Source organism: Apteryx mantelli, chromosome 7 (genome assembly GCF_036417845.1).
Source record: "Apteryx mantelli isolate bAptMan1 chromosome 7, bAptMan1.hap1, whole genome shotgun sequence".
Classification (NCBI taxonomy): domain Eukaryota; kingdom Metazoa; phylum Chordata; class Aves; order Apterygiformes; family Apterygidae; genus Apteryx; species Apteryx mantelli.
In genome coordinates, this window is record NC_089984.1 from 35,866,363 (window position 1) to 35,888,136 (window position 21,774).

A 21,774-nucleotide genomic window follows, 5' to 3' on the forward strand; every position below is an offset into this window, starting at 1 on the left:
CTGCCGCGGCAGCGCTGGCGGCGCGGCGGCGGCGAGGGCCCCGCTGCCACCGCCGAGCCGCGGTACCCGCCCGCCCCCCGGGCGCCGCCGGGCCCCGCTCGCCTCCGCCGCGGGCGGCGAAGCGGAGGCCGAGGCCGGGGCTAGGGCCGGGGCCGAGTCCGCCCGGGCCTCGGGCATGGCCGGCGGCCGCCCCGCTCTGCGCCCGGGTGAGGCAGCGGTCAGCGCCCAGGCCGCGGCGGGCCGGGCCGAGCTGAGCCGAGCCGAGCCGAGCCGAGCCGGGCCGAGCCAGCCCGCCTGCGCCCCGCGACAGGCCGGGCGCTGCGGCCGCCCCCGGGCCTGTGCGGCGCCGCCGGCCGCCCCAGCGAAAAGCCGCCTTGGGTGCCGGGCGCCGCCGGGAGCGGCGGAGGTGAAGCGCCCGGGGCCCGGGAGCGCCTGTGGCCGGCGGCCCCGGCGCCTCCGCGTGCTGCACGGGCTCCCAGAGTGGTGCTTTCTATCACAGGGGTTTCTCTCTTAATTGGGCAGGGCGAAAAGCAAGCCAGGGTGGCTTGGAGCTGTATGTGTTTAATGAGATTTCGGGGGGAGGGGGGTAAGACATCTGTGCCCGTTGCTGCTCTGGGGCAAGGAAAGCAGCAGGGCCTGTTCCTAAAGCTGCGATTTCCATAGGCCGCATTTAGCTGCCTGTTTATCAAGACTCATTTACTGTCTACATGATTTATTTTTGTTTGTTTTTCAATGAAATGGGGGCCTGATAGAAATGTATCTAGCTTTCAGCACCAGCTTTTTCAGTGGGCCAAGACATCTACAAGATTGAGTTTGAAGAGGTACAACTTTGGTTAGGTGTAAAAACTGGCAGTGAAATTTTATTGGAAATGAACGTAGAAGGTATTGAAGGAAAATTCAGAATTTCCTAATGGTTCAAAAAGGAGGCTGCATGTCAATTAATGTCTTGTGTGAGGTGCATCCTTTATATATATAAATGTAGTCCAAAATGCTGCAAATATTTAAGCATATGCTTAACTTTATCCATGCCTGCAGTTCTATAATCTTCAGCAAGACTATTCAGATGCTAAAATTAAGCCTCTATTATTTGTAGGTTCTACGTCCTAGTTTGCTCTTTCAGTGGCAGAGTGGCAATTTAAAAGAAACGATGTTTTAAATAATGATGAAATGATTTATTTGAAACCTGTCTGTGATCACATACAAGTAGCTTCAATCAACAGCACTTTCATTGGAAGGTAAACAGATATTAGTGGCCGCCTGATTAAAGAAATCTTGTTAAGGTGGGCTGTGCCATATTTTGAATAAGAACAGATGACTAAGTGATGCAAGAGTGGAAGAAAAGTTATTCTTTCAGGGCTACCAATTCAAGATATCTGAAGGTATTTTTAGAACTATGCTTACATCACTGGTGGTACACAAAAACTAAACAAAAGGAAATGCATTTATTTCAGATCTATAAAAAACTAGGAAAAATCAATGAGTTGGATGGACAAGAATAAAAGTAAAAATAAATAATAGGGATTAGGCAATCTTTTTTAATTAAAAAAAAAAAAAGATAAACATCCTTTTGCAAGTGACTGCTGTGGGCCAACATTCTGCACATCCTTGCTCAATTTTGGTGTCCCTTTTAGAATTGCCTCACCCTGCTAACACCACCGTGATGGACTTCTTGATAGTAAATGCAATGCTAAATGGTATTTACAGGTTTGAGACAAATATTGAGCACCACACATGAAGAATGAAATGAGGAATCACAAAAGCAGGAGGATATTAAGAATGATTTTTGCTTTATCTAAAGGAAATTTATAACCTAGTAATTCAAACATAAGACTGAGAAATAGAAACTTCTTTTAACCAGTTCTAGGGCTGATCTTGACTTTCAATCATTGCTTCATTCTCTGTTTAAGTGTGTGGGCTGTTCAGCTTAGCTACAAAATGAAAACTGGTATAAATTGTAAATATTACTTAAGTTCATCTTAATACTGCCTGCTGTTTTTAGAACCTAGAGAATTCAGAGTATCATTTTGAATTGCTGTTATTGCTGCAGAGCAAGTATAGCTCTGGCAGCCTCAGATGGGCTCTGTATCATCAACTGAACGGGTAACTAAGATCTAAATTCTCAAAGGTTTTGCGTGCCTAACTCCCACAGGAATTCAGTTGCAGCTGAACAGTTTTCAGCAGAGTTGGGCACTTAAATACACTAGAAGACATGGCTAGGCTTAACTTCCCTTGATAGGACTACTTTAAATTAGAATTGTTCAGATAGCCCTTCTGCCCTGTCATTTCCCCTGCGCATCACTTATGTAACGCTCCTGCCCTGCCTCAGGGCCTACAGGCAAAGGACTTCAGAGATATGTATTTAAACAATACGAGTTTATACGTTATTGGATAATAGTTGTTCACCCTTGTTATCTTACCTTCGATATGCCAACTCTCGCAGCTGTGGCAAGGAGATCCAAAGGTTGGCAGTGTAGTACGGGTCGTTTGTTTTGAAGGTACTGCTCTTTAGCTAACTGCCTTCATGAGAGGACTGTGATGAGGGACCAGCTGCTTTCCTTTAAGACTTTCTCTTATTGTGGATAATTCAGTCTTTTCTGCCTAAGTTATCCAAGTGTGGGATATCTCTGTATTTCTTGTTTTTTATTATAACTGAATCCTAATTTTTATAACCGCTTATCATGTGTGAATCCTGCCAGTATCTCAGGTATATTTACCTTTTCCAGATCTCTGTACAAAAAAGTGTAGCCTCCGGATGAGAAAGCACCACTGAGGGATACATTGTTCTGACAGAGTGGTAGTGATCTGTAGTATAGTATGGAGTTGCAGTGGAACCGGCTAAGGACAAAGGTGTCTTTCAGTTGTATTGGGTGGGTTGGTGATAATGCTGGAGGGGACTGCAGTCTTTGCTCTGTTATGTTATGTTACTTTAGGACAGAATAGAAATGTTATTTTATGGGGTTAATATTAATGAATCCACGACAGCTTCTGTTTGGCTTATCCCTGAGATGTTTGGCTTAGGTATGTATTTCTCATATACTTTTATTCCCAAAGTATCACAGGAGTGCTGCAATCTCAGGAAGATATAAACTGTAGTGTGCAATAAGAAAGCTTCAAGTTAGACTTATTTTTTCTCTTATCTTGTATTCTTCACTCATGTTTCCCTAGAGAAAATCGCTCGTCTATGAAATGGTCACTCGGTGTTTAAAGGATGTTTGTTTGTGTGTGATTTGAGCTTCCATAAGATGGTTTCTTTTCCATAGTGAATTCAAAAAGACTTTTTGAGCTGTGCACCTTGAGCAGGAAAATTGTGATTTGGATTGCTTTGAATTTTGCTGTCAAACAAGATTATTTGCATCCCTCTAGTGACGTCTGGGAGTGGCATTAGATGTAGGAGTTTACATTTATGGTACCTCTCTTTACAAGCCTATCATTCCACTATGTATCTTACGCTGGTATCTTAGTTGTTTTAAACTAGCTTCTTTTCTGTTTGTGTTTTGAGGCAAAACTGAGCTTTGAAAGGAACAAAGTCATTTGTTATGGATTATTGCTCCAAAATCCCTAATTGCCTAACTACTCAGAACAAGATTTATTCTTCTTGAACCCACTTTAGTTTGATGCATTCACCTCACATTACTGATTGTTTTACCATTGTGCTATTATTAAAAATTATAAGGATAGAATTTAATGTATGGCTTGCAAACACATGCAGTCTTAATTTTACTCTTGAAGTCAATGACTGTTACAAACTCTGTGCATTCATCAACTGAAGAAATAAAATAAACCATCAAGCATTAGTCCTTTTTCAGACCTTCCCTTGGGGCAAGCATTCACACAAGGAGAGCAGTAGGACAGTAAAATACCAAGTGACTGTTGTAGGTTTTCCTTGCTTCAATTAGCAGTAAGGGCAGTGAGCAGGCACTTCCATTTACTTCCTTTTTGACTCAGCTTCCTCTTTTTACTCTGGCATCTGACCAACCAGTACCTGTTATTCTTTCTTACACTGTTTTCTTTACTTTGTGATCTTGTCCAAATGATACTGAGGGATATCACCAACTTAAGTTGTTGTCTCCATTCTTGTTAGCTCTGAGTTGCACTTCTGAAAAGCATATATGAAAAATGTGATGCTATTTTTTAAAGGCATAAAGAAATTTTTGTTAAATACTGAATGTTTGTAGGTTTCTTTGATCTTGATTTTTTTTTCTGGCTAAACAGAAATTCTGTATGCTTTTGGAAACTGCATAGAAATGTATTTTAGACAGATTTTGTAATTAGCAGACTATAGTTTTGATCAAAGATTTATAGTTCTCTTGAGAACAACAGTCTTCCTGGAAGGGATGAGGTTCGATCATGAGTGTTGTTATCCAGAATGATATCGGCAACGTGTGTTAAAGTTTAGCTAGCAAATGAGAACACTCATTCACTCACTCCCAGGAAGCTTGACTGCTGCAACTGGGGACCAGATGGAATAAGCTAATCAATGTGTGCTCTAATGGGCTGTTTTTAGTAGCATTCAGTGAGTTTTGGCTATTTGATACCTACACCCACACTGCAATCTTTGAGATTTTTTTTCCCCCGGAGGAGAACTTTACTTTGAAATTAGGAATCAGTGGCTCAAAATTGGTAAGAACATATGTAATTACATCAAAATGGATGAATATAACTGAGAGAAAGTAACTGCACTTTTAAGATAATTTCTTCAAATTAGTCAAATGGCAGTAATTAATAGAAATCACAGTGAATTCTCTTTTGCTTCAGAATCATGCATACAAGTGCTTTTAGAAAAGAATGATTATTCAGATTGGCAACCACAATACATATTTAATTTCTTCTGGCGGTTAATAATTCATCCTAAGTTAGGAACTACAACTGCATCCTAGAATGACCTGTCCTAGTAGGGTTAAAGCATGTCAACCAAGTGTTTGGGAGCTTGCATCTAACCTGACGTTTGCTAGCGATTACATGCACCAACACACACACCTGCCAGTAGCACGCGCAGGTTCCGGTCTCTCAAGTTGCTGGTGCCCCTGGCACACGATCTCCTATGACCCTGTACATATGGGTCCGTACCCCGAACACCCGTGTGTGTCACCATACACACACATGTGCAAAGAACACAGAGTGTCCTCACCCAGGAAAATAAGTAGAAACATAGTTTAAGAAAACAGACATACTGCAGGGGTAGGCACTGCGCGTGAACCAGGCAAGTGTGCTGGCCGGCCTGGGAAGAGCTGGGTTGGGTGCTCCAGGGCATGGATGAGGTTACTGGGGTTCCTCTGCCTGGCGTTGGTCCTCTGCTCCTTTGTGTTTAGGGAGATTAACTTTTAATCACATAACCTAACATATATTAATGTTCAGAGCCTGGGACATCAGTCTGGCACCTTCTGTCAGTGCAAAAACTGCTTTTTAAAAAGAGAAGGTAAACAGAAAGATTTGCTTGTAGGATGCTGCCTTGCTTTATCACATATTCACTCCTCAGTATGTTCTTCTCATCCCTTTTCTATGTTTTGTAAACACTAAACCATTTGTGAAGCTAAAGAAAGCACTTTATTTAAAGCAGGATAGGAAAGTGTCTGGAAACAACGTTCTGAACTCTAGAGACAGTGAGCAAAGGATCTCAGGAGCTCCGAGGCTGGCACAGGTCTTGCAGTCCTTGGTCAGACAAAGCTGTGAAATCACTGAGTATTTTAATTAGAAAGGGCAGGAGTTGTCCCTGAACTACCCTCTCCCCTCTGAGAGCAGTCCCTCGAGGTGCTTGGGGGGGGGGGGGGGGCGGGAGAACGGCCGTGACGCTGCTCTATCTCTGCGGGTAAATTATTGACGGTGTTGAAAGGTGAAATCCTTTTCCTGGCGCTGCTCAGAGGCACTAAATTCGTCTCAAAACAGATGACCCTAGAACAGAAGTGGAGAGCAAAATCATATCAGTCATGGATAAATTTTTATTTTTATCTGCTGTGTGTTACTTTGGAAGTAATGTGGTCTGAAAAGCCTGGTATTCCTCGGGAGTGGTCTCTGAGCCATTCATGAATCAAAATTGAGTGTTCAGTATAGTTTTATTATAGAAAGATGCAAAATGATCATTACATTGCTTGAAATACACAGCTACAGCAAGTGTGACGTGATACAAAATATCTTTGTTCTTGGGCTTCGGTTTCTTCGGTTACTCTTCTGAATTTCAGTAACCTAATAAACTTAATAGTAAAATAAATTAGTTTTGTCCACGGTGACAGGTGTCCTGATATTCTGTGGTAGCTGGTGTGCTGAAGTGTTGCTCTCAGTGCCCAGCCATGGAAATATGAATGACTTAATCAGTCCACAGAGTATCAGGGAATGGATAAACAATATAAATGTGATTGCCTAGGTGGCATTTGCGAGGGCACATTTCACCGCAAGATACAGGCATAGATAGTTACCGAGCACCACTACTTTTTCAGTCTTGCGTTTCAAAGTCCCGTGTGTGAAAGGTCAGTAACAACTAGAATTCCACTTGCTTACCAGGACGTGGCATGCCGTTCGCATACGGGGCTTTACATCTTTACCAAGATAAACTTAAATGTCATTAAATCCAAGGAAAAAAAATGTAGAAAACTTCCAAGGCTTTTTCAAAGAGACCAGCACTACATGATACAGAGTAAACGAAAGTTTGAGCCCTCTGCTTCTCTTTGTCCAAGAGCTTAGGCAGCTCAGCGCTGTTTAGGCCCTGAGGAGATACTAGGGGAATTCAGAATTATTAATCTCAAATGTGAGATCTGTAGCTTCTGCAGGGCTGGAGCCCGTCGCTTTGGGGGACGGCTCGACTTTGTTCTTCTAACATGGGCATGCCTAGTTCTGTGTGGGGTGGTTCTTTTTTTTTTTGCCCTATGATCGCATTGCTACTGTCATGGCTTCAAGTGATAATCTTTTATTTTAGGATTGAGTTTAAAAGAATGACTTAGGGACTCCATTCTTCAAAAAAAACCCTCAAACATACAGAATCAGGCCTCAGTAATAACAGATCCTAGTATCTGTTGAGCTGTGGGGATTGTCACTCTCGGATTCTTGATTTTAGCAGATCTGCACGTTTCATATTGTTCTCACAAATTCACTGCTTCCCGCAGCTTTTTTAAGGTGCTCTGGAGAGCAGAGTGGTAAAGCGGTCATGGCCCTCTCGGTTTTCACCCGCTGCCTGTGGTGTAACAGTCCTGTGTGCCCAGGGTCTGATGGGCCATAGAGCCCAGAGAGCACCATTAGGTGAGGAAGGAGCAAGTACTTTCGGTTGTCTGGATGGGAGTCTGTGCTTCATTCTTGCAGTATGTTATTGCTGGATGCCAGCCACACACAACCGACCATCCCAAGTTGCTAGCCTTCTCGTTTCAGAAAAGAAATAAGCAATTTATTTGTTACAAGGAAGGGGAATAGCTTGTCAGCTCTGGGGATAGTGCTGCTGTGCAGAAAGAAGGAAACAAAGATCTCTTTTTAAAAGTTGCAGCTAATAGGAAAAAAACATCTTGGCAGGAACTGTGCGAGGCGCTAAACAGTATGTTTAAGGGAGCAGAAGGAGAGAGGAGAACAGCGTATATCGAAAGGGAGATGGCATCAAGAGCAGATGCAAAAGAACATGATTTGTCTCCTAAAGGACAAAAATCTGAAATCTAAACAAATCAAAATCTCATTTATAGTGCTACTTTCCTGTATGATCAATTGCTTGTATTGCTTCGAGTAGGTTGTCTGATCATAGAAACAGCACAGAAATCATTAGTGATGTTCTCGAGCCAGTCAGTATGGCATGAGGCTCATGCCATGAATAATGTATAGAGTCCTTGCTAAAGGTAAAGGAACATAGAATAAAGATTGTAGCACTAGCCTGCTGGCAGTTTTGTTCAACGTGTAAGATAAAATTCACTTTACTCTCTGAGGCAATATGTTACATCTTTTTTTTCTTTTCTCCACAGCTTGCGCCTTCCCTCCCATTACAAGAAGATTTTGTTTACCACTGGAAAGCAATCACCCATTACTACATAGAGACTTCAGGTAAAAGAAAAAAATGCTTTTGTTTTGTCTCTTCATTGTGAAAACTGGAATTCCCAATTTTGGTGTTGTTAAAAAGTAAAGACTAAAAAAATACTGCATAGTCATACTTGAGTTATTTCTTCTATCGAAATGCCAACAATAATAGTTATTGATTAAAAAAATATATATATATTGTATACCCCCATTCACCCTTAAAAACTGGGCATGAACAATGATGGAAGGAAGGTCTTGTTTCCCGAGTACCACATGGAGAACTGTGTCTTTTCATGTCAGACCCAACGTCCGTCTTCATCTATTCTGTTTAATCTGAACAGACATCTACAGAAATGTAGTCCCTGCTGTTAACCTTTTTTATTGTTTTGCATCAGGGATTTTCTTTCTCTTTCCAAGCTTTTAACAAAAGCCTTCACAAAGTGATTTTGTGGCCATACCTTTGACCAGACATATCTGAACTCTGCGTGCTTTTTCTTCAGTGTATTGTCTCCGTGAAAGGTATTTTGAAACCATAGCTCCAAAAAGTGAAATTGTGAGCAGATTTAAACCACATTATTAAAACTTGCCCAGACCTTATTCTGTTCTTCTTCAAAAAGTGAATATTCTGATAAATTATGGCTTTAGTGACTTGTTCTTAACTTTTCCTGTGGTTTCTTACAATAGTTATGCAACAATTACCTTTCTAATTTTTGGTCCCAGTTTAATAGTTTTAAAGGTGAATGTTACCATGCTTTCCTCAAGCTTATTAGTTCTGCGTTTCTGTTAGAGTAGCTATTGAATCTGTGTTCATGTCTGGGACTTTTGATTTATATCAATATTTACTGTTGCAGGCTGAAACTTGACCTCTGGTTCTAAATAGCCAGCTTTTGGAACGCTATGTGATGTTTCCTAAGGTAGAAATGACAGAGTGGTGGAGGAAAACTGATACCTGTGATTACGTGATGCAAAATAAAAGCTGACCTCTCTCCCAGACTTTCATAAGTCTTGTGAAAAACAATTTTCCAATTTCTTTGTTGCCTCTTCCTTATAACCAATGACATCCCCCCAAAAAACCCTATCAGAAATTTTCAGAACTGGTGATTTGCCTGTGCCACCTTTGAAGCAGAATTTATTTCCATCCTCTACAGTAGGAGCAGGATTATGCCCAGGAAACTCCAACAAAACATTGTAGGCTAACTGAAGGTTGTAGTAGAGACTAAAAACACTTTCATTAAGCTGTTTTCTTTTGTGAGCTTGTTTCCATTTGCGTGCAAGGGACAGCTACTTTTAGATTATTGCATAAGAAGAGGTAACTATTTCCGTAGTGGGATACTTATTCAATTAGAATTTAGCTGAAGAAAATAAAAAGCAAGATTTCTACACTTGCACAGGTGCTCTGCAACATTTGAGTTAATGACAGCTCCCATTGCCAGTGGCATAAATTCCGAGCAGTCTCATGACTTCAGTATAATGAGATCACAGTCTTATTCTTTCCTTCATAAAGTTTGACAGCACACTATCTTAATGCAGAAAGTATAAAAGCTGAATCTAAAGTATTCTGAATAATAAGCAGTGTAGAGTTTGGGTTTACTTTGTTGTTGTTGTTGTTAGAAAAGCTATTTAGTTAGTTAGTTAGTTAGTTTGTAAAGGAACTGATCAATTGCAAATTAATCTGATCTTAGAGGCTGTTTGTAGATTCCAGCATACTATGTGAAGAGGCAAAGAAGAAATTACCAAAGCAGAGTAGATACTAACCAGACTGGGACATGAACCTTTCTCTCCCTAAGTTTGCTTTCTGGCTACAAAAGTTTTCCTTTTGGACTGTGTGATTAATACAGGTTTTGTAATTTAGTGTTTCACATTTTTACCATTGTAAGGTTAAATATCTGCCTAATGCATATTCCAGTTTACATTTTCAGAAAGAGTCTGAAAAAACAATTTAAAACATCTTAAAAAACTTGATTTTCAGGTACTCTGCAATTTTGGCTAATTAAGTAAGATGTCTTAAGCTAAGCATCCAAAACCACCAGTGTCTTTTAAAAATTTGGACCAGTGTATGTTCATATAGGCTTGAAAGAGATATATAAAGAGGTAGATATATACATACATATAAATTGTCTGTTAGCATCCTAATCACTATTTTGTGACTTATATATATAAAAGATTCTTTGAATGAGTGGTCATATTTTTAAATCTTAAATTTGTAACTGAACTTAAGAAAGGTGGGTAAGATATTTTTATCATTCTTAATTGCACATCTGTTCTCTTTAGATGACAAAGCTCCTGTAACTGACACCAACATTCCTTCTCACCTGGAGCAGATGTTGGATATTCTAGTTCAAGAAGAAAATGAGAGGGAATCAGGTGAAACAGGGCCATGTATGGAATATTTACTACATCACAAGATTTTGGAGACACTCTACACACTAGGGAAAGCTGATGTATGTACTTCTCATTAGAACAGATTATCTTTGGTGTGAGCTCCTAATTGTAGTAGGGACTGAAACTACACAGTAGGTGGTGGGGTGGGACAATGAACTCTAGCAGATAGCTGTTTGCTTCTGTTACCAATGTATTACAAATAACAGTCTTGTACAAGTGTGGTCAAAGTGAGACAACCAACGAGTATGCTAGTTAGAGCAGAAGCTTGAGATTTGATATTCTGATGGTGACTGTGAAGCTAGAAGTAGGAAAATGTTTTAAGTCTGTCTAAGAGTTTGCTGTCCTCTACAAGATAGTAATATTACTCCTTGCTTTGTAAAGTGTTTGGAGATTCTTGGTAAACAGTCATATTAAATACAAATATTTTTTAATTTTTTTTGAATGTGGTAAGATTACCATGTCAAAAAACATTGATTTAAGCTGATCCTCAGATAGCTTTCTCATCTAGTCTTTTGTATGAATCCAGCCCAGGGCAATCTTGTTTAGTTCTCATGTCTGCTTTGTGGTGCATGTGAAATTAGCTTCATGGTCTTGGTGCATTCTTCAAGGCCCTCTCATTTGTTCTTATTGATATCTTTCTTGGCAGACATATCAGCTGAAAGGTAAGGGATTGGTTAGATCATGGGGTGAATTAACTTGTCAGCCCTCGTGCCAGAACTTTTTATATTGTGGTGCAGGTGCAATAAGGAAAGCATGCTGTGTCTTGTTCTAAGGATAAATGGAGCTCTCCATGGTTTCAGTCTCAGCCAGCCTCTTACATGGGGTCATGAGTTCTTAATCTACTTGGTTTTACATATGTAGACAATGTAGGATACTACATCTGAGCCTGGGATGTTCCTTGCTCTGGAAGGACCAGACCTCTAATATTCCTGTTGCTAGACCAGCTGTCCTTCCATCAGGCTAAGATACCTGATACAAATGTATTGAAAATACTCACTTTTTTTCAGGAGTATAGCTGGGTTAGTAATCTACAAACTCTGTCAAGATATTGGGCTGAAGTAGAGACATATGTGAAGTGAGTAATTAGCAGTATGTTTCTAAGAGCTGAGAGAAGTCATTTTGCACTCAAATATGCCTGTACAAGCAATTTTCGTACAGCCTGTCTTTATACTTTGCCACTTGTGAGTTGATACATCTGAAATAAACACAGGGTTCAGTGCTTGCAAGATGTTGCAAAGATCTGTTGCAAAACGAATAATATCCCTTTGCAGCAATGACTTAGGTTTATTACTTTCTTGTAGATGCACCCTGATGGTACAATTTTTTGTCTTTCTTTTTAACAGATTACTTGACAAGTAATAATGAGGCTCTAGCTCTAGGGATAGTTACCTTGGCAGGAGAACCAGGTTAGGCAGTTCTCATTCCTGGCTGTTGCCACCTGTGCTCCGTTCACCTGTGTCTGTTGGTAGAACTATTGGTAAGCCTATGCAGTAAGCCAGATCAGGGAATTAATGTGGGTTAAAATTAACCTCTGGAATAACAGTATTTATTAGCATGTTAGAACTGTTAGGGTTAGGGGAGGATTTAGGCAGAAACAAGGCTGCTACATACAGCATCACGTGCCATCAGATCTTGTGGAGGTAAGAAAGTACTTTCATGTGGCATAGTGCGTGAGAGAGAGTAGAACGTGAACCTGTATGTTCCACAGACATCTGTGATTTATATTCTGCTGAATCTTGGGCTAAAAAGCAGCTTCTTTGTGTCCTGGAACGTCTGTGCACTTATAAACACTTTATCTGAGGTTAATTGCTCATCAATTAAAAAACCCCGTAGTAGACACTGAGGTGTTTATAATGATGAATTTATCAGCATATATTTGTAGGTACTTGCACACCGAATTGCTAGATTTTGTGAGAACTCTGGCTAAAAGTTAATATTTGTATGAAATGGTGCAGTACCATAAAAGACAGTTTGCCTATAGCCAAATAATTCAGAGTTAATTTCACCTACCCTCTACCTATATTGGTAGGGCATATTTCCTGGAAAGACTTAAAAGTGTGTACTAGAGTAATTAATTGAAAGTATGGATAATTTTAAAAAGAAGACAGTTAATGAGATGCAACATTTTTTGTTAAACTCAGTTAATACTGATAAAAGTAATGTGTTAACAGATGTTGTTTTAAAATAGTTTTGGTTAAATTATTGCTGTTTAATCTGAGTTTGAAAGACAATCTTGCATATTCATTTCCCTTCACATTTGTTATATTTTTTGTTATTGTTTGTTTGTTTTTGCTTCAGTGTCCTCCAGGAATGAAACAGCAAGTTTTGGCTTTTTATACAAAACTTCTAGGAAGAATACGACAACCTCTGCTTCCCCATATAAATGTGCATAGGCCAGTGCAGGTACTGTTCAAATTTTAAGTAAATGTTATTTTGTATGACAAGTTTCTCTTAGTGTGTTGTGACTAATGGCATATTTTCTTAAATTCTTCCATTTTTGTGTGAGTTAAAGAAAAACTCCATTGTTTCCAGTTCTTTTTATTGCTGCAGTGCGATATCAGTTTTAGCATATTGCTGAACTGCCACTGCAATGCAAGTTGTAAGTAATAAATAAATCTTGTTCACGGCAGTCTAAATCTAGAGCAACAGTTCAAGTCTATAATTGTAGAATTCCGTCCACGATTCCTAGAAAAAGCTATTACTTACTTCCAGTCTTAATTGTTTGCTTTTCTTTATGTGACAGAAATTAATCAGGCTATGTGGTGAAGTTCTGGCAACACCAACAGAAAATGAAGAAATTCAGTTTCTCTGTATAGTATGTGCAAAGCTGAAACAGGATCCATACCTGGTCAACTTCTTCCTTGAGGTGAGTAAATCAAATCTACATTTTTCGAGTTTATTTCTAAAAGACTGTGTCCCAGGCAAAATCTAATAGAGAACCTGAGGTAGCAGGTTAGTGCTTCACAGATGACTTTTAATTCACTTTGTGATTTTTTTCCTGTGGTATTGAAAGTCTTTTCTTTTGCTTCTAGAGACTTGATACATCTAATTCTTTTTACTAGTATGTCATTCAGGGCTCACAAATTTACCTGCTTGAGCTCCTTAATTGTATAGCCTTTAGAGGGCACTCTCCAAATCAGAAAACAAGAATTTTTAGCCAGGGGAAGTAATAGTGATATAGATTGTAACTTACAACATTGTGAGAGAGAGACCTTGGACTTCTTAAGTTGTTTTGTCTTCAGCCCCATAAATACTAAGGGACAGATTGCATGGGGCACTGGAACTTTGCAAAATGCTGTGTTCTGTGGGATTGGGCCCTTATTTGGTAGTGACACATATGGTCTACAGTGCCAGCTCACGATCTACAATATGGGATTATTTTCTATCTGTAATAAAGCCAAATATCTTTACTCCCTTCGTGGAACTTAAGTAGTGGCATTGATGAAATCAGAGTGGGAGGAGAAAGAATTTCTAGGCTAACTTTCTGTTCCCCTTTAGGAGGAACATATACAGGGTTAGTTTATAAAAATCCATTTAGAAATTCTTCCTGCTTTGATATTTCTTATGGTACACACTATCTATTATATATATGATATGTAGGTGAAAAGATGTAGATATAGTGTACTCCAGGAATATTTTACAAGTTTTCCCAAAACAAGAATCTGTTTTCCTATACAGCAAAGATATCTTTTCCTGTAAGTTTCTGAACGTTGCTTAAACTTTCATTAGTAAATCCATGTTCAGTTTATTCTTACCTAATTACGTATCGCCCAGATTGCCATTGTATCCACTGTAGCTGTACAAGCAAGAACATTGGTATAAGGATTGAACAGTTAGTGTTTAAATATTAGAGGCACTCAGAAGCAAGCTACCAGCTATATTACAGGCAGAATATTATAGAGGTCCAAACCAGGGTAACTTTTAATGTAATTTATGTAAATCTATGGCTCAAAAAGAGCAAGTAAGACCCTCTGAATGAGTCTTATACTCAAATAATGCCCCTGAAATCAAATCTGAGAACACCAGTTGCAAGAAGTGTAAGTATTTTGTCAAATATTAGTGTTCTGCCTCAAAATAGCAAAATTACAATGTTAAAAATCAGACATGGAAAACCAGATGACTCCGAATTTCAAAGAGAGCTCTAGTTTCACAAAATGTTGACTGTATAGTTCAGAAAAGCCAAAGAAGATTCTTGTAGCTCCGTTTTCATCAGGAGATTGTTCTAAATGTTGTAGTCTAAGACTTATGTCTTCACGACTTCTGATGGTAATTTCCATATACCATATTTGGGATGCAGAACTGTCCTTTATTAGGATACAATATTCTGGTTGTTTGCATCCAAGCCTCTCAGAGGTGCTGTTGTTGTGACTTGATATCTGTTTCTGACCTTCAAATGCATATAAAGGGTAAACTTACAGAACTCTGTGTGGCATTTCTCTCTCAAATCTCTAACACTTACAAACGGAAATGCAGCTACATCTCTCCAAAACAGTTCATTTGTATCTCTGCAAGTTTTGCTTCCTTCTTTGACTTTTCCTGACAAGCTTCTACAATATGTCATGAACTTAGAAAACTGAGCAGATACAAACCCCCAAAGATGTCCCATTTGTGATTCCATATTAAATAGTCTGTTCTTTGTTATTACAAAGCTATTTATATTTTTTTTGAATTTTTCACCTGTATTGCTTAACCAATAAAGCAATATGACATAACTGTATCTCTTGGGAAAGTTACTTTTTTAATGAAATAAGAATTGGAAGAACCACATTCTTTTTAAGACCTGACTCAGATGTTGGCTTCCAAAGTATCTTGTGCACCAAGTTCCATGTGCTAATTTTATTTGGGCTTTAATTTATTCCTTTTTTTAAACTGAGTTTTCCTTGTTCTGGTGTATAGAGAAAGAACATACATAGGAACGTTTCAATTATCACCTCTATCATAGTCATTATTTTATGTTAAACATGTTAACTCATGTTTTTCCCTTATTTGTTTCCTCTTTAGCTAGCCACATCTCAACTCATCTTATGAGAGGTATTCCTTGCAACTGATCCTTCCTTGCAAAGGGACACTTGCTTCTCTATGATTCAACTTCTGCTCTTTAAACAAGCTTGAACACAGCATCCGTTAAAAAGAGAATATAAAATGAGAACCCCCATTTTATCAAATGAACAATAGTTTCACTATTCACGTCTGCTTACATTACTACAAAGCAGCAGCTTTTTGTTTTTCACTGTGAATTGAGTGGATATTTTCATTAGCTGTGATACCACTTGATTTTTCACAGAATTCTTTTTAAATCTATTTGAGTTTATAGTCTGATGTGGCAACACCCACCACAGAATTTGGCACTCAAATAGCAGCATATTATGAAAATATAAAAATGTATTTTTATGTTGTCTACTCTTTGCTGCTGATGAATTCACTTAAAGGAGTGCCTTGCCTAGAAAACACTGAATATGTATTTTATGTAACCTTTTCTGTCAGGTCATTCAGGATCCTGTCTTGCACCTTTACAGAAAGCAGGTGAGCAGCTGAGCTGCAGAATCGCATGATTAGTCAATAGGAAGCTTAAATACATGAAGAACCGCATATGTGGTGTTCAGTGTGCAGACTGCTTTGTGTCACCTGCCAATGTAAGAATAATGAGCTATGGTCAAATTTAAAGGGGGATTTATACTGTTAGGTCTCATCAGTGCCTTAGCTAAAGTATAAGCTATGGCTAGGAGAGTCCAGGTATGAGGCAGTAAGCTGGTGCAATGTAAAATGAACGTTTTGTAAAATCATATGTAGTTTTTGCAAAAAGTAACTTTTGTCTTTGGCAGCCGTACTTGGTACATGAGTGGTGCCAGTAACAGTGTCTAATCCATGATTGAAAATGCAGTTCTAGCCATAGCAGCTAAGAAAAAACAAGTATTTGAGTCATTTTTGCCTTTTTGATTGCACTTTGTTATAAATGAAAAATATGTTAAAATACAGGGAGGTAGCACAACCTTTAGATGCATAGTTATAGTTCTGATCCAGCTATTCCCATATATTGATAAGATCTATAGGAGGAGAAGGTATATATTGAAGGAGTGATTCTTCTACTGTAGTCAAAAATTATACTTATTTTATAGCATGCAGCATGCTGCTTTTACCACTGGGCTGCCTCTCAAGGGATGTTGTTATGTGACTGTACCGTAGCATTCAGTGCAGATTCTCCACGAAGAGCACACATCGATAGAGCACGCGTTCACAGCAGTTCTGTAGTTTGCTGCCTGAGCCTGCCATGTAGTTAGTCCCTGCTGGTCTGTATGTACTAAACACCGTTAACCCCAAATGGTTACTCTTTTGAATTGTTAATACTTGAGATATATGTTTGTAACAATTGTGGTGTTATCGTGGAGGAGGGAAACCCTTTGGATTTTTAAACTCACTACTGTACTTGAAAAAATGAGTCTTGTGCTGAAGTCTAATTTATGGTTCTAATACAGTATTATTCACCTGTGCTTATGCCAGAAGAACAGAGAATTGTTGCCTTGCTGTGAGTTTCTTCTTGGTCTTGCAGAGCACAAATCTAAATGTCTCTTTATGTGCTGGAGTCAGATTTATATTACAGAAAGACGAATGGGTTGCTTTTTTTCAGGTTAAGTAGAGATGCTTTACAGCTTCTGAGAAGGTTCTCTATGATCTGTTACAGTACCCAGTGCTTAGAGTAGTCTTCTGTCCATTAAATCTACTGATCTTTTTCTTTATAACAAATACAATTTAAGAGTTATCCTACTGTCATAAAAGCTGCTTTTTTCCCCATTCCCTTTAAAGGTAAAAACTTCAGAAGTTAAGAATGAGTTTCATTGTATGACTCCGACTGGAAACAGCATTTCAGAGATTAAAAGAATTTGAGGCCTTTCTAGGAAAAGTGATGTTTTCTGTGGTGTGTGCTAGAGTCAGAAGGTGCCCTCATAAGGAAAATGAACAAATCAAGTGAATATGTGCCTCCATTGGTGGAGATAAAAAGATGCCATCTCTTTGTGAATGGCAGATTCAGGCTTGAACCAAAATGGTATAGAGTTTAAGAAAAATTTAAACAGATTAAGAAATGTACTAAGCTTAAAAACTCACATGCTTTTGCAGCCCATTATATTCTACATTGTTACTGCATCCAGCCTTGTAGAGAGCTGCTTCAATTTCAAAATTGCCTTTTAGTAAATTTCTGCTTTAGAATGAATTAATTTAAACCGCATGATTCCAACAAAATGCTTTTCAGAATAAGTTAAAAGCAATGGCTTCCAAAGGACCAGCAAGTGTAATCACAGAAGACATGCTGAAAGGCCAAGAGTCTTTGACAACAGACACAGGACAGCCCATTCAAACTGAAGAAATACCTACTGCTGCTGGAGCAGAGCAAATGGAGAAAGAAGATGACCTCCCTCAACAGGCAGAGAATCTGTCTTTCAGCCTGGATGAACTAAATGTCACGTCATCATCTGAGTCCTCAACCGTTCGTCTGAATCAAGACTATAATTTAGTGAATTCTCTGCTAAATCTCACTAAAAGTCCAGTGAGTTTTTTTTTTTATTCTCTTTAATGTGATATAGAGGATATTGTGTGAAGCAGGGAGAGGCAGTGAATATACATGTATGTACACATTGTATTCTAACTATGAAAAGTAAGATGAAGATTTGTTTTGCAGGTGTCTTTTGTAAATTGGTAATTTTCAGATTAAAATTAAAGTACTCTTAGAAAATGAATATTAATTTTATTATTGGTAATGTGAAGTTCTTTTGGAGGAATTTGTGTGGGTGTCTGCATGCTTCACAAACAAGTTGAATAGGATAATCTTTAAGTTAAATATACCACAAGAGAATTTTTAAAAAGCTACTTGCTATAGTATTGACTTAACCAAACCCACTTTTTTTGTAAAAGCACCAGAGTACATCTAGGAAATTGATTTCTTTTCAGAACAGCTGCTCTGTGTCTTACCCAGCTCCACCCCGGAATTCATACTCGGAGACATTCTTTCGAAAAACTTAAAGGAGAGCTGGATAAGCCTGTAATTACGACAGCACTGTTGAGAGCAGAAAGCTTTATATATCTACGTACCTTGCAATTGTTAAGTGATAGTTTACATTGTCTAATGTCTTCGTCTTAATCCGACCTACAGCACTGGGGCCGTGAGCCTTAAGGTTGCAGTTACTTTCTTAGTATTTGACGTGGATTCAGATGAGGTTCTTTATTTCATACCATCCAGTTTCAGGAGAAATAACTTTTAATGGCTGAAAAAGAAACAAAAGGAAATATATTCATTTGCTTTGGGGGAAAGGGAGGGGAGAGGTTTCATTTGGAAGATACTTGCTTCTTGATTTGAAGTGAGCTTCATTCACCTTCTGATTAATTTTCCATGCCCTTCTGCCAGGACGGCCGGATCGCAGTGAAGGCCTGCGAAGGCCTCATGCTCCTGGTGAGCTTGCCAGAGCCAGCAGCTGCCAAGTGCCTGACTCAAAGCACTTGTTTATGCGAGCTGTTGACAGACAGGCTGGCCACCCTCTACAGAGCCCTGCCTCCGTCACTGGATCCTTTAGACATTGAAACAGTGGAGGCAATTAACTGGGGGTAAGAATTTTACTTTTGTATTTAATACCTAAGGTAATTTTACACCCCTCCTTGAAACTCATTTTCTGTTGTTAGATAAGATGTAAAATATATTTACATTCCCGTACTAAAGTTTCAAGAGCAGAGTTTAAATACTAACTGCAGTAGAGTGGTAAGACTTCAGGCATCCAACGTACTCATTATTTTTGACATCAAGTCAGGTTTGACTGCCAGCCCACTGCAGAGATTCCTCAGGAAGCATGGTTTTCCATTGAATTATGTTAGCAATTTGTGCTGATATAGCTGTAGTATCAGATACAGATTATTTTCCTATTTGGATGTCAAGAATATCGGAAACATGTGCATAAATCTTTCACTGTACACAGTGAGCAGAGAACTCTAAGCTACCAGAAAGGGCAGGAAGGGTGTATTCGATAGCAGGCTGTTGTTACAACATTTTTGCAGTGAAGAAGAAGGAAAGAATTGTTGCATAGCTTGTCAGAACAAAGCAAAAGATAATATGCCTGTTATCCTAACTGCTTGTATGTTAGATTCTAAATATATTTAAATACTGTTCTACACTGTGCCTTTGTTATTTTGAATTGATCACGATCTATTAGTACTTGGACAAAAAGCAGGTATTTGCAAAAAGAGTATTTTGATTTCTGGTGGATGGAGTTGGACGTTAGAAACAAAAAGATACAACCTTTAATAGTGTGATAAATAATTATTGGGCCAGTTTAGCAAAGAACATGATGAATTTATCATTCCTTAGAGCTTTCAAATTGAGATGCATGTTTTTTCTGAAAGGTGCAATCTAGTTCAGGTATATGCTGTGTGGTTTCGGTGGTCTTGATTGAGGTCACTTACAGAGTAGAGAAGAACAATTCCCTTTATTTTATGGTTCTCTGACTACAGGAGTTATTGACTCAGTTCCTATGGTCTGTGTTTCCTGAGAGAACAGACTAGATGATCAGTACGCCCTTCTGAGTTAGCAAATACTTAAACTAAGTATCTCCACACAGAATTCTTCTGCTGGACATGCTATGTATCCTTTAACATGCCATTGAAAACTTTTGTGTGCAGAAAAGCTATTCTAATGTTCACTTCATTGTGAGTAGATCATTAATTATGCTGTTAAGTTTAATAAGATCATCCAATGTTCTTCAGATATTCCTAAATAGACTAAGTAGTATTTTTCCCTATGTTCTCCAGTTTGGATTCCTACAGCCACAAAGAAGATGCATCTGCTTTTCCAGGGAAAAGAGCCCTGATTTCATTTCTTTCATGGTTTGACTACTGTGATCAACTCATCAAAGAAGCACAAAAGGTTTGAAATGTTTATAGATGATACAAACCTATTCAGAAAATAAATAGTTCAAGTTGGTTTCTTAGCTTTTCAGTGTGAGACCTGCCATTTTGTATTTTTGTTTCAGACTGCTGCTGTTGCTATGGCAAAAGCTGTGCGGGATCGATTTTTTGTTGATGTTATGGAACCCCAACTGATGCAAACGTGAGTAGCGTCGTTCTACAGGAAACAGCAGCAGAACACAGTCTGAATCAAGTGGATATTTTTCTGCTGAAATCAAGTACATATCTAATGTTAATTTTATCGTTCAGGTCAGAGATTGGGATCCTCACATCAACTGCACTATTGCATCGCATCGTTCGTCAAGTGACTTCAGATGTCCTGCTGCAGGAAATGGTTTATTTTATACTTGGAGAACACAGAGAGCCAGAAACTTTGACAGACATCAACAGACATCCATTGCGACACAGGTTGATCGAGCACTGTGATCATATTTCTGATGAGGTGAGAAATGGTAATGGCAGAATGTCTGCTGGGCAGTTTCATCTTGCATAGAGACTATAAAAACACCGATGTGAGGTCATCTCATTTTTGTGTCAGTTAACTTTTAACCAAGGAAAAGAGTTCTGACCACCAATCCTGCAAATTCCTCTTAGAAAGTGAAAATCAAACTGTTTATCCAACTAGTACATTTTTTCTAGTCATAAAGATTCTTTGCTAAATTTGCTTGCCCCCTATGCATCTCTGTTTGGGCTTGCTTATCTGTAAAAGATGGCAAAATCTGTTTGTGCGATTGCATTTTAATTGGTGGTATGTTATATGTTGCATCACTGTTATTTTCCTTGTGTCAATTTTGTCATGTTATCACCTAAGGGGTAGTTAAAAACTAATTTTTTTTATTACACAAAGTAGGTTTGGCTAAAGAATATATACAGTGCCAATTAAAAGATGATGTAGTAACTTTAAGCACTTTACACACCGTAAACCTTGTTAAAGTAATTGACTTCAGTGAAATCCCTTCTAGGGAGCTGCTTGTGTAACCGGTCTTCCCATGAAATAGCCTCCACCCTCTACTTTCCCAAAAAATCCCCAAGCCTGCCTGAAATACAGATCTATGCCTTGACATATCCATTTTCTTCAGTCTGCTTACCCGCTCACCCTTTCAGAGTCAGATAACTGTATAAATTAGTTGATCTTTGCAAAGCTGAGCACTCTAAAGCTGTCTCTAAAAATGGCCTCTATATTGCTTGAAGTCAGGCCCTTTTTAAAAGCTACATAGTATCTCCATGTAAAAACGTTAGCCTCTAGTTCTAGCCTTGACACCCTAGTATTATTTTCTTTTATTCTGGATATTTATTACAACCTTTAAGTCCTACTGTATGTCTGGCTTGCACAGTGATAACCATCTTCCAACATGGATCTGGTTGTAATATGGAAGGCTAAGTTGCAAGTTCTTTGGATGTTCTTTGTATTGTTATTTTGGCAGGATTTAGAAGTTTTTGTATTATAGAGCTGTACTGCATGATGTTTAT

The 21,774-nt window shown here is 38.8% G+C and overlaps 1 protein-coding gene across 1 annotated transcript in view; it reads left to right on the forward strand.

Moving 5' to 3' along the window:
* The window catches only part of FHIP2A (FHF complex subunit HOOK interacting protein 2A), a 36,025-nt gene that overhangs the window by 287 nt on the left and 13,964 nt on the right, over positions 1–21,774 (forward strand). The window contains exons 2-10 of the mRNA XM_067300284.1: positions 7,929–8,007; positions 10,252–10,421; positions 12,661–12,765; positions 13,106–13,228; positions 17,609–17,902; positions 18,758–18,954; positions 20,149–20,263; positions 20,370–20,446; positions 20,554–20,746. Coding sequence (XP_067156385.1) covers positions 7,929–8,007; positions 10,252–10,421; positions 12,661–12,765; positions 13,106–13,228; positions 17,609–17,902; positions 18,758–18,954; positions 20,149–20,263; positions 20,370–20,446; positions 20,554–20,746 — 1,353 coding nt within the window. The remainder of the gene's footprint in view (positions 1–7,928; positions 8,008–10,251; positions 10,422–12,660; positions 12,766–13,105; positions 13,229–17,608; positions 17,903–18,757; positions 18,955–20,148; positions 20,264–20,369; positions 20,447–20,553; positions 20,747–21,774) is intronic.